Genomic DNA, 11,853 nt, shown 5'->3' on the forward strand with positions numbered 1-11,853 from the left:
CTTTACTAGAAGCATATGTGGTTAAAATTTCAAAGAAATATCTCCATAAATAAGAAAGTTGGCAATGCGCAGTCTGCGCAAAATAGAGAGTGCAATAAAACTGTCTGAAATGGGCAAATATAGACCATAGCAGCTATCAATTAGCGAAAACCCGAAGTCTCTAGGTGTCCCAGGGGCCGAGATCTCGATGGAACGGACGGACGGACGGGCGGACGGACAGACGGAAACACGAGCACATAAGCGTTACCTCAACTTCGTTGTGTTACGCTAAAAACCGCTCAGACCTGGATACGATATTTTAACCAAAATTATACCACAAACTGTAAAACTCATCACCGTGTTATGATTTTGATTAGTTTTCACCTTGAAGTAGTTATCCTAGATAAGTCATATTAGTGACCGTAGTTAGGCAATGCCAAAAGTATATTTTATAAAAAAGCCATTCCTCTACGTCAATCGGATCGGCCTAAAATCGATATACGCACGGACAAGTTTTCAAGCGGCGTTAGTTATTTCGCAAATTCTAATTAAACGCAACCACTACGGGCTTAATGAATATCCATTGCGCCAATAACTCGACAAGACGGAGATAATGCAAAAAACCGGACCTCTCTACGATGTCTAGATCAAAAGTTTTTCAATCCGCCCAGCCACCCAGCCAGCCAGCCAGCCAGCCAGCCGGACAAAGTGAAATGATAAGCTCCTTTTTGTTACCAAAAATGCGCTAAAAATTTAGCTTAGGTTACCTATTGATAACGTAATTGAAAGATTTTTTTACTTCGGAACAAATGGACGACAATAATACCTATCACAACGTAAATTATAGGTACAGTTGTGTAAACAAATCGACGACAAAAAGGCAGGTAGCAAGCAAAAGCTAATTTTTAATTTAAATTAGCATAAAGGTTACAAAGTGAAATGAATTTACGTTTAAGGGATGTGGATGAACGGTTACTTACTTAGAAGGCTCGTTGTTTACTTATACATTGATCGATGATTGATTATTAGATCGACGCCACAGATTTTAATTTTTCTTGCTTCCATCCACATCTGATAAACTTTCATCCGGCTCGAAGGACTATTTTTAATAATAATCGATGCCATGTAGGTAAATAGCTGATTCCAATTTCACCCTCGAATTATTGCGTATTTGCGGCAATAATTCTTCCTTTTTCGGTTAAGGAAAGCACCGATTTTTGCGATAAAAGCGTAATTGGAAAACTATGTACAATATAAAAATACAAATCGCGAACGTAAAGCCGCATTGCTTCTTAATAGTGTATTTACACATGCACAACATAAAATGCGTTTGCCGAGATGATCGGATTTCTTGAACGATCTTCAAATAGGTAATTGAATAATTTTTGTACGTTAACAAGGTCAAGTTCATTGATTTCTATTATCAGTGGTTACAACTGAGGTTTAATTTAGTACTCGTTGCATTTGCAGTCCACCTAAAGATGACTTGAACTGCTGCGAATTCTTTTAATCGGTTTTATTTTGTGTTCAGGGGGTTTTAAATTGTTATCTGGATCCCATGTGTTTGTGGACATGGCCATTGGTCCAGTGTATTTTGTAAGTCACAAATGGAAAATCACCTCTTCACTTTTTAATTCAATCGTTGGACATTGCGTTATGTTACGATTTTGATTAACATTTCAATTTACTAATACTGCGTGTGTGTCAACAAAATGATGTGTTCCGTTTCGTTACAGTCGACACTCAAAATCTCGAAAATACTCGCTTCAAGACAGCTCCACAAAATCAAATGCGCACCCGAAAAATCGCAGAGTTTCCACCCAACCTGAGGACTTACGGCTCAAGGGAGCCGACCGTGACCAATTGGACAGTCATCGTTCCGACGACCCGAAAGCCTTACGCCGACACAGGACGTCGAGACCGTCGATTGTTCACATCGGAAGAAAGGATGGAATGGATAACTTCCAAGCAGCCCTTATGAAGAAAATGTATGACCATAGCCCACACGCGGTTTGTTATAAGTTTAAAATTGTTAAACGCCGTTACCACGGATCTTTTGTAGATTTTCGTGCAATTAGACGAGTTGTTTGGCGGTAATGAGGATCGCGAGTGGAAGGAGACGGCGCGATGGATTAAATACGAAGAGGACGTGGAGGAGGGTGTGGATAGATGGGGCAAGCCGCACGTCGCTTCCTTGAGTTTTCATTCGCTTTTGAACTTGCGAAAGTGTTTAGAAGAAGGTTTGGTAAATTTGGACATGGAAGAGAAGGAGTTGCCCGGAATCGCGTATCGAGTTTGCGAAGACCTATACAAAGAAGACTTGATACGCGAGGAAGACAAAGCACCACTGATGAGAATTTTATTACTTAGACATCGACATGTTAACGAACACCATGACAGGGGTTTCCGGTTTAGCAGAAAGCAGAGCTATACTTCTTTGCAGGTGAGTCCACTAAGGGGGCGTTGAAGGGTTCAAGAGTATATACTCTTTGACTCTTCTGCCTTAATCTTACTCGAATCTCTGGAATAATTACATCATTGGTGATTGCACTTACAGTCCCAGTGGCTGGAAGAGAATGGCATTTCAAACAGACCTTCTCGTTGTTCCGTATGTTTAACACAAGGTCCTCTGTGCCCTCAGCATTTATTACCTCGTCACTCAATTTCTTCCTACATACAAGTAACTTTTTTGTAATTAAATTGCATCGATTTTTTGTGACATTTGTACGCTTTCTTTTTTTGTTTGCAAACGTAACATCAGTAGTAGTTCATTTTTTAAAGCACTAACACTCTAGCAGCTTGCATGACCACCACATAGCATTTGAAACATTTCCTAACAAATCTGGATTTACTGCGGTTCATAGTGTAGGTAGTGTTGTGAGGCGTCAGTATTTCCAACCGAATTTTACAATATTTTTGGAAATATTCGGGAATACTGTCATTGTTATTAAGAACGAAAATTTGCACACCGAAAATTGAAGCGAATATATCCCATAACTTCTCGAGGATTTTAGTAGAACATTCTTCCAACCCAAACTTCCGATTTCACGAGGTTACGTGAGTAGTTCTCAGGTATCAACATTTTCAGATACATAACATGGAATTTTCGGCATTTTCGTGGGAACTTCGAGAAATTCTTTCGGAGTACACTTTCCCAGAAACCTATGTTCTAAATGTGAAGTCTCTTTTTGACCGAAAAACGTAAATTCCCGTTTTTCCCGTTCCCGTGGGTATTTCGTAAAAGTGTTTTACTAACTCGGAAACCTTTGCGGGTATAGGTCCAACCATTCCACAATGACAGACAGACAGACATTAATTTTTATTTATATAGTGGTATGACCTTTACCTTCGGGCACATAAAAAAATAATAAAGAAAACAATTCCGCACGGACTCATCTAGCTATCTCACAATTACCACATTCAGACTAAAATAAAATACCGCAATTGAATTCTGTAAATTCCAACGGAAACGCTGTAACTTTTGAAACCGGGTACAACAAACTTAAAAGAAAAATCATAATACTTGAATGGAATTGAACCTGAATCTTAAATTGGACTTCTATTTGACACATAATTCAATGACAACAACCTGAGATTACAAAAATGTATTATCAAACAAAAGTAACAGAATTACAAAACCACCCTGTAATACAAATTCTAAGGTGACGTAAAGTTTTTTTGTACAGAACGGACAGAACGAAACGAATAAATGAATTCAAGAAATCTCAAGAAATAAAAAATGAGTACTCACAGTCTGACCAAAGAAATATCCAAAATGATGACTACATTGACAATTCCATATAATGTCATTACAATGTGCACATTTTAAATTCTTTGAAGTTTTGAAAGTTAAGAGATGCCGTTTCAAGATATGGTGATAAAGTGTTTCAAATTCACACTGTGCACATTTTAAATATTTGAAAGTATTACATAATTATGCCTTTTGTACTGGTGACTAATTAAGAGCCTGCAGGGGGAGCCAAAACTTAATAGAATATGAATAATGGAGATACGTGATGTTTCGTCTGGTATAGTAGTTCGTTGTATAATTACCATGTGCACATTTTAAATCTTATGAAGACTTGTGTCTTGAGAGATGTCGTTTCAAAATTTTTAGAAGCGTTACAATGAAATTTTGGAAGTGGTGTATTGCCAAAATGGTAAAGTTTTGTTCATATCAAAATTAAGCTTTTTAGGCCATTTTCTGATACTGTAGCCAATATTCTAGATGTCCTTATAGACACCTGTAAGAAACTAAAAGCGGATGTGATGCATTCTTTCCGGGAAATATGACGTGTTTCTTCGAGAAGATTCGAGAACTTTCGAGAAGTATGGTCGTTTGCTATATAAGCAAATCGAATTGTGCTTTAGACAGTTCTAATATCGTTTGCGAATCAATTAAGTAACCAATATCTCTCCATAATACTTTAATGAACGATTAATACAAACGGAAGTGAAGTATTAAACTCGCCCTCGGTTTATGTAATAAATTGTGAGTGATAAATAATAATTACTGTTATAAATTAATCCGTTTTAACACTTACAAATTTAGTTTTAGTCAATTGTAAACAAATAAATCACGTAATTAATTTACGTTACAATAATCTTCCCAACTGCGAATTTAGTTGGGATACCCTGAATTTTGTGTCATTATTTGATAATATAGTTTTTGATATAGCTTATTTTCTGTTAGGGCGCAATATTTCATTCGGACGGCGCAGAAATTGTTAGCGATTAATTATATATAATTTTCAGGGGCGGACGGGTGGCGATTGCCACCTAGCCTGTAGATCATAATGGTCCGTTGGAAATTTATAAGTATGTGCTGTATTTAGTTTCTTGCACTATTAATAAATTATTAACACGTTTCTCTAATTGGGGTTGATGTTAGGTTGTTAAAAAATTCTGTTTTAATTGAAGTGTTTTACAATGAATTTGAAAAAAACTGTATGGTAATTGATTTTCGAGAAAGGAGTGCTTTAAAATGTTTTTGTGGTGCACCTCAGAGCTAACCCCCCCCCCCTCGCCACCTTCATTACTACACTAATACTTTAATGGCCCGTAAGTACCCAGTCCGCCCCTGTGTATATAATTTCTCGGGAAAACGCTTTTTCTTATTAATTTGGGTGCGTAGAATCCAAATCAATTCGTACTTTTTCGATCAGACTTCTCAATCAAAAGTTATAGACTAGAAACCAATTTCAAAAAAAAATTCAAAGGGCTGTAACTTTTGAACTAGTAGCCCAATCTTGGAACTGTTTGAAATTATGGATTCTACAGGCCACATTCTATAAGAAAAAATTTTTTCCGGGTCGATCTGAGACAATTTTTTTTTCGGGGCTCAAAAAAAGGCAGTGTATAACCTTCCTTTTTTACCAAAAATCGACTGCACCAAAATTTCTCCGGAAAACACTTTTTCTTATTAATTTTGGTGCGTAGAATCCAAAACAATTCGTACTTTTTCGATCAGACTTCTCAATCAAAAGTTATCGACTAGAAACCAATTTCGAAAGAAAATTCAAAGGGCTGTAACTTTTGAAATAGTAGCCCAATCTTGGAACTGTTTGAAATTATGGATTTTACAGGCCACATTCTATAAGAAAAATTTTTTCCGGGTCGATCTGAAACAATTTTTATTTCGGGGTTCAAAAAAAGGCAGTGTTTAACCTTCCTTTTTTACAAAAAATCGACTGCACCAAAATTTCTCGGGAAAACACTTTTTCTTATCAATTTGGGTGCGTAGAATCAATTCGTAGTTTTTCGATCAGACTTCTCAATCAAAAGTTATAGACTAGAAACCAATTTCGAAAAAAAGATTTTCTTGCTGAAAGGATTGAATAGAATCCATGGCTCCTTTCAAATTTCTGGTTGGTTCACGCTCTTTTGCGTTTTGTGATAGGGGGTGGTGGTACTATATGCTTTTAGGTCATTTGCATTCATAAAATGCTGTCCCTATTCATATTCCCTAGTTTCAGGTACTTCTCTCCTAACTATAAATTCAAGAAACACTGAAAGTAGCTAAGTAAACAGTTAATACCCAAATAAATCAAGACAATAATGAGGAAGGAAGGGTACGTTTAAGAAAAGCGGTATTTCGAAAATTTATCTAACAAGATTAACTTTTATTGCCTTGTTTGTAGTGCGGTATTATTTAAGGAAATTCCGCGCAGATAATAACAAACCATTTATTTTCTTTCTGTTTATCCACTGTAAGCAAAACCCTTTCGGTATGAATTTACTAGAGAAGATACATAAGCGTTTTCAACGACTGTCGTATAAATTATACCTCATTTTATGCCATCCCCTTACCTATTTTGCAGTATTGTTTTTAATATTAAGATGGGAACGTTAAGGGAAAAGAATTCATTGTTATAATTTCTCGTTTTTACGAGGACGGTATTAGGACAACGAAACCGCTCTGTGCTTTTAATAAAGCTCGCCAATTTTCCATAAATTCATTACCTGCTCGAGTTGTGACGGCGTACCCCATTTTCTGCTGTCGCACGCTCTTTTTGATTTTAAAAAGTACTTTGGCTCTACAGGTTTTCCGAATAAGCTTTTTAGACAAATCCGTAGTCTCATTAAATATGTATCGTGTAGTTTTTTCTCTCACTATTTATCGCTTTACCAACACTTGTTTTTCCACGCTATTATGCACATTTTGTGTCTGTGTTTTTAATCTTTGCACGTTTTGATTTAAATAACCGCTAAGTCCAATTAGGGACTGTATCGCAGCGAAGCACTTATTCTACTCCCAACTGAGTTAATATAAAATGTCTCATTCTAGAACCTTTCCGACGCGGAGAAGCGAAAAGCCAGCTATCAAATCGACGTCCCTTTCGGCTCCAAAAAGATTGGACGAAACGTAGAGTCCGAAGGGCATTTGTTACCAAATAATCACACGTCCATAGACATGAAAGAGGAAATGTACACCATCAGCAGCGAAGATATGAAGAAAGCCCAGAACGATCCCATCCTCAAGCGAATTCCTTCCGACGCCCAAAGCACCAGCGTGCTCGTCGGGGACGTTGATTTTTTGGAGCAACCCGCCATCGCCTTTATCCGTTTAGCCGAAGCAGTCTACATACCATCACTGATCGAAGTTAACATCCCAGTGCGTTTCATCTTCATACTGCTAGGTCCGAAGGGAGCCAACCTCGACTATCACGAGGTAGGGCGGTCGATATCGACTCTGATGGCGAACCACGAGTTTCATAATATCGCCTACGAGGCGTACAATCGTAAGGCGCTCCTGTCGGCGATTAACGAGTTTTTGGACGACTCGATCGTATTGCCGCCGGGCGATTGGGAACGGCAGGCGCTTCTTCCAATCGAAGAAATCAAAGCGAAAAGCGAGCGCATACGTAAACGCAAAGAGGACGCCTTAAAGAAGGCCGTGGGCGAGGTAGCGAAACCGATGTTGGTAAGCGACGATGGCGGTAAGAAGCCCCCATTTCCGAATCCGTTGGAGAGAACTCGAAGACCTTTCGGCGGTCTGATTAACGACCTGAAAAGGAGGTACCCGTTTTATTTGTCTGATCTTAAAAGCGGGTTGAATCCCCAATGCGCGGCAGCTGCTCTGTTTATGTATTTCGCGGCGCTTTCCGGTGCCATAACCTTTGGTGGTCTAATGAGTGATAAAACACAGAATCTCATCGGAGTATCAGAAACTCTTGTGGCAACTTCGGTCGCCGGACTAATCTTCGCTCTTCTGGGTGGACAGCCGCTTGTGATTGTCGGAACTACTGGACCTCTACTGCTGTTCGACGAGAGTTTGTATCAGTTTTGCAAGAGCAGCGGCATTGATTACTTAACAATTCGATTTTATATTGGCATATGGCTGGGAGTAATTGCGTTGCTGGTTGCTTCTGTTGAGGGTAGCGTCTTTGTGAAGTGGTTTTCGAGGTTCACAGAGGAAATTTTTTCGGCTCTTATTTCTCTATTGTACATTGTGGAGAGCGTGATGAATTTAGTATTGGTGTTCACTCGTCATCCTCTACGTGGGACTTACTACAACCTAAACAATCTAATGCAGGAGTTAAACGAGACCGTGTATAACTCGACAACAGATAACCTCTTTGCAAGAAATGTAAGTGAGCTTACTGCTATCATCAAGAATTCATCAGTTCCTCCATCCGTGCCATTGTATGACTCTATTGGACCCCTCAACCAACCAAACACCGCGCTGCTATGTACCATCTTATCATTGGGGACGTTTGCCATCGCCTACTATCTGCTACTGTTTCGAAATAGTCAGTTTTTGGGTCGCAATGTAAGTATTTATCGCGTTGTGCAATTATGAGAGATCAATTTACAGGCTAGAAGAGCGCTGGGCGATTTTGGCGTTCCGATCGCTATAGTAATAATGGCTTCGCTCAATTACTTCGTTCCCAATACTCACACGCAGAGGCTTACCGTTCCGAAAGGTTTTACTCCGTCCAATCCAGAAGTGCGCGGGTGGTTAGTCGACCCTAAAGGCACGCTACAACCGATCGAATTGTGGGTTGCCTTCGCTGCAGGCGTTCCGGCTCTGCTCGTTTACATTTTACTGTTCATGGAAACGCATATTACAGAGTAAGTTTTTCTCCACTATGCTTACTTATTTTTGTGTGTAGTGGGCGGAGTGGGCTACTCCACATTAGCAAAATTAGAGAGCTCGTGTGAGTTGATTGTGGAGGGAGGTCCAATTTGATTTGCTTACTTCAAATTATGAGTTAATTTACAGTTTTTACTTCCTTTTTGCGTCCATTGTTATCTTCCCGGACGGGAACACATAGGGAGCAGAATCGTCCAAGTCTTGGTCCAGCATAAAAGATTCAGCTTAGCTGCGCCATCTGCTTCAAAGAACTTTTGCGGAAGGGACACCGTTCCCATTTGGGCACTGGGCACTCCATTTTCAGGATCTTCATCGAGCACCTGGATGGATGAATTTAGTCCATCATTTGCACAGAGCTTTTAATGAACAATTCTTATAGCAGGCGAAGAAAATGGCCATTTTAACATTATAACTGGCTGAAACCTATTCGCACATTTTGTCAAATTTAGAAAAATCGGCAATTGAATGTACCCAAATCCACAGAGCTTGGGCAGAATTTGTGAGTGTGTGTACTTTCTCTTTCTGTTGTCCCTAATAGTGATAGCTTTACTGTTGCAAAGTGGATGGTTTATTATTACTGGGTGGTTTTGTTTGACTTAATAAGCAGAATAAGAGTTGAAAGATCCTACTTTCAAAGTGTTACCAACTTTAAATCTTCAAAGGCGGTCGGTACAAATAAAGGCGACGTTGTCAATTTTTGTCACACAGTCATGTAAAGAGGTTTTGCTTTTTTATGATATTTAATTACCTTCAAGACCATCTATGTATCAAATCACGGTTCAAAATTAATCATCAGGTGTTTGGAAACATTTTGACTTTAGCTTTGATTTTGAACCTATGAAAGAACACCATTTCTCTAAGGTAATTTATAATACAGCAGTAAAAGAAAGCTTTCTTTATCTATTTGGACTCGATCTTATCTTCTGGACGCACATACAAAAATAAAATAAGATAAGATAGACTATCTACTATTTGAGGTGCTAATGCCGCTTTAGTTCATTGATATAGGAGAAATATCTATTGTATCATCAGATAAAAAGGTGGGAATTTATTATGGGCACTCTAATTGTTAGCTAATATTGTAGTAGTACATACACTTTCTTGTGTTTGATAAAAATTTACTTCGTTCTTGATTTCTACGCAAAAGGACACACTAAAATCTTGATGCAGGAATTTCACGAAATTGTACAAGATAGGAAAAAGTACACTAAAAAAGAAATGTTAATCTTGAAGTTATTGGGATGCGTAGTTTTCAGGAAAACATTTGGTTGTGGTCCCTGTATTTAAGCTTCAATTTTTACCAAAAATGATAAATTCGTTCTTATAGTAAATTTTGTATAAAAAGAGCGGATTCACTAATAGTGAATATACTTGACTTCTGCAATAAAAGCTAATAGATAATGTAATAAGAGCGTTCCCGGTTCTCGCAATAAACATTACGTAGAAATCAGGACACGTGAACTCATTGTTCTTTAGAAAAGTGCAAATTAACAACAAATTTCAATCCAATCGCAGTGATACATGTTAGTGTGAAGTATGCTTGGGATTGAAGTAGTTCCTCCGACAAATTGTTTAATGAATACAATAAATAAAGGCTTTGTGATCGTACTTACATGTTCTTAAAAGACTTTGTTTTGGGAGCAGACAAAAGACCAATCAAATCTACCCTACTTTAGACGATCATAAAAGATAATCCACTCCAACGTCTATTCGAGAGCTTCTTGAACTTATTTTTCCGCAGCTTCGGATAAAAAGCGAGTTTTAATTTTGAGACAAAAACCAATAGGTACAATTTCTTATAAGGTGGACCTTTACCTTAATCCCTGACAACGATAATAAATTGTATACCGGGATCCCTCTGCCCTCAGGATTTTTGCGGGATTAATCCCGCACATAAATCGAACGGGCTTGACTACAGCTAGTACACCTTTTATTCGCCATAAACCCCACTCCTTTTCTTACTCTTTTTATCACCACTGTAAATAGCAGGTGAAATGTTCTGCTTTTTTCTACTGCACGTCCGCTCTATCTCACTTCACTGGCATCAATAAGGTCCAAATTAGTTCTTCGCATTTATCTTTTTAGGTTTTCTAGTTTTTCGCCTTGAGGAAAGGTTCTAACATTCCACGCCCCTAATCTAATCGTACTCCTCTCTTTCTTCTTAATATGCGTATTCGTTTCTCGTTTCTGTCACCGTCAACTATAGATCTTTAATCCAGTGGTTTCCAGTTGCTTTATGCATGCTATGCCGTTGACTTTAGTTGTTCATCCCTCTTTTGGAGAGGTTTCTCTACAAAGACAAGATGATGCCCTTCTCCAAACTGCTTTTCCGCGATGAAGCCGTTGGCACTTGATGGGGGTTGATTCCTTATCCCTGGAGTCATTCGGTTTCATTTTAGTCGCGTTTTACGACAGGTAGGGAATACCATGGACCGATTCTTTCTCCGGATATGATGTATAATAATAATCACAAATGTTGACGAAAATTTCATTTATACTTTTTGTTTCAGATTAATCATCGACAAGCCAGAACGAAAGCTAAAGAAAGGCAGCGGTTTCCACCTAGACATAGTATTAATTTGTCTACTAAACGTCGGATGCGGCTTCATCGGCGCTCCATGGGTGTGCGTCGCGACCGTCCGATCCGTCGCTCACGTCCAAGCCGTTACCGTCATGTCCAGGACGCACGCGCCTGGCGAAAAGCCGCACATCATAGAAGTTAAGGAACAGCGAGTGTCCGCGTTCGTCGTTTCCCTACTCATCGGTGTTTCTGTATTGATGTCACCCCTTCTTCGATTGGTCCCGATGTCAGTATTATTTGGAGTATTCCTTTACATGGGAGTCGCCTCCACCAACGGAATACAATTCTTCGATAGGATCAGGTTGTTCTTCATGCCGCCGAAACATCATCCCGCTGCGTCCTACGTCAGAAAGGTAGGATCCTTTTTTTTTACTTTTCTAAATGTCGTCTACAGTACACGATTTATTTAAATAGCGTATTCCTTTATTACATTTTTGAACGGAACTGAACTTCAGCTATCGGAGAGCTGTAATTGTGTCAGTGACTGTACATTTTATTTGCATGTGGGCATGGATGAAATAATTACTTTCCATATATAGCAATCTTCGCCGTTATGCAATTAGTTGACTAGCCTAGAGTACATTAACTTTTTTGAATTAATCTTAATTTCGTGCAGTTTTTTCTATTCGTTATTCACTAAAACATATACAACTTATTTTATTACTGCGATAAATTCAATTCTAAAGCTTATTATTGC

The 11,853-nt window shown here is 38.6% G+C and overlaps 1 protein-coding gene across 6 annotated transcripts in view; it reads left to right on the forward strand.

Moving 5' to 3' along the window:
- LOC116173128 (band 3 anion transport protein-like) overlaps positions 1–11,568 on the forward strand; it is a 72,413-nt gene extending 60,845 nt beyond the window's left edge. For 5 of the 6 annotated variants that reach the window (XM_031490412.1, XM_031490411.1, XM_031490410.1 and 2 more), the window contains 6 exons: positions 1,716–1,989; positions 2,042–2,422; positions 2,537–2,659; positions 6,767–8,251; positions 8,297–8,553; positions 11,086–11,568. In XM_031490412.1, the coding sequence (XP_031346272.1) occupies positions 1,716–1,989; positions 2,042–2,422; positions 2,537–2,659; positions 6,767–8,251; positions 8,297–8,553; positions 11,086–11,566 (3,001 nt within the window). In that variant the 3' untranslated portion in view covers positions 11,567–11,568. The remainder of the gene's footprint in view (positions 1–1,715; positions 1,990–2,041; positions 2,423–2,536; positions 2,660–6,766; positions 8,252–8,296; positions 8,554–11,085) is intronic. The other variant, XM_031490414.1, reaches the window with a different exon arrangement.
- The last annotated feature ends 285 nt before the right edge of the window (positions 11,569–11,853 follow it).

The sequence above is a fragment of the Photinus pyralis genome, unplaced genomic scaffold, assembly GCF_008802855.1.
Source record: "Photinus pyralis isolate 1611_PpyrPB1 unplaced genomic scaffold, Ppyr1.3 Ppyr1.4_LG6, whole genome shotgun sequence".
Lineage (NCBI taxonomy): Eukaryota > Metazoa > Arthropoda > Insecta > Coleoptera > Lampyridae > Photinus > Photinus pyralis.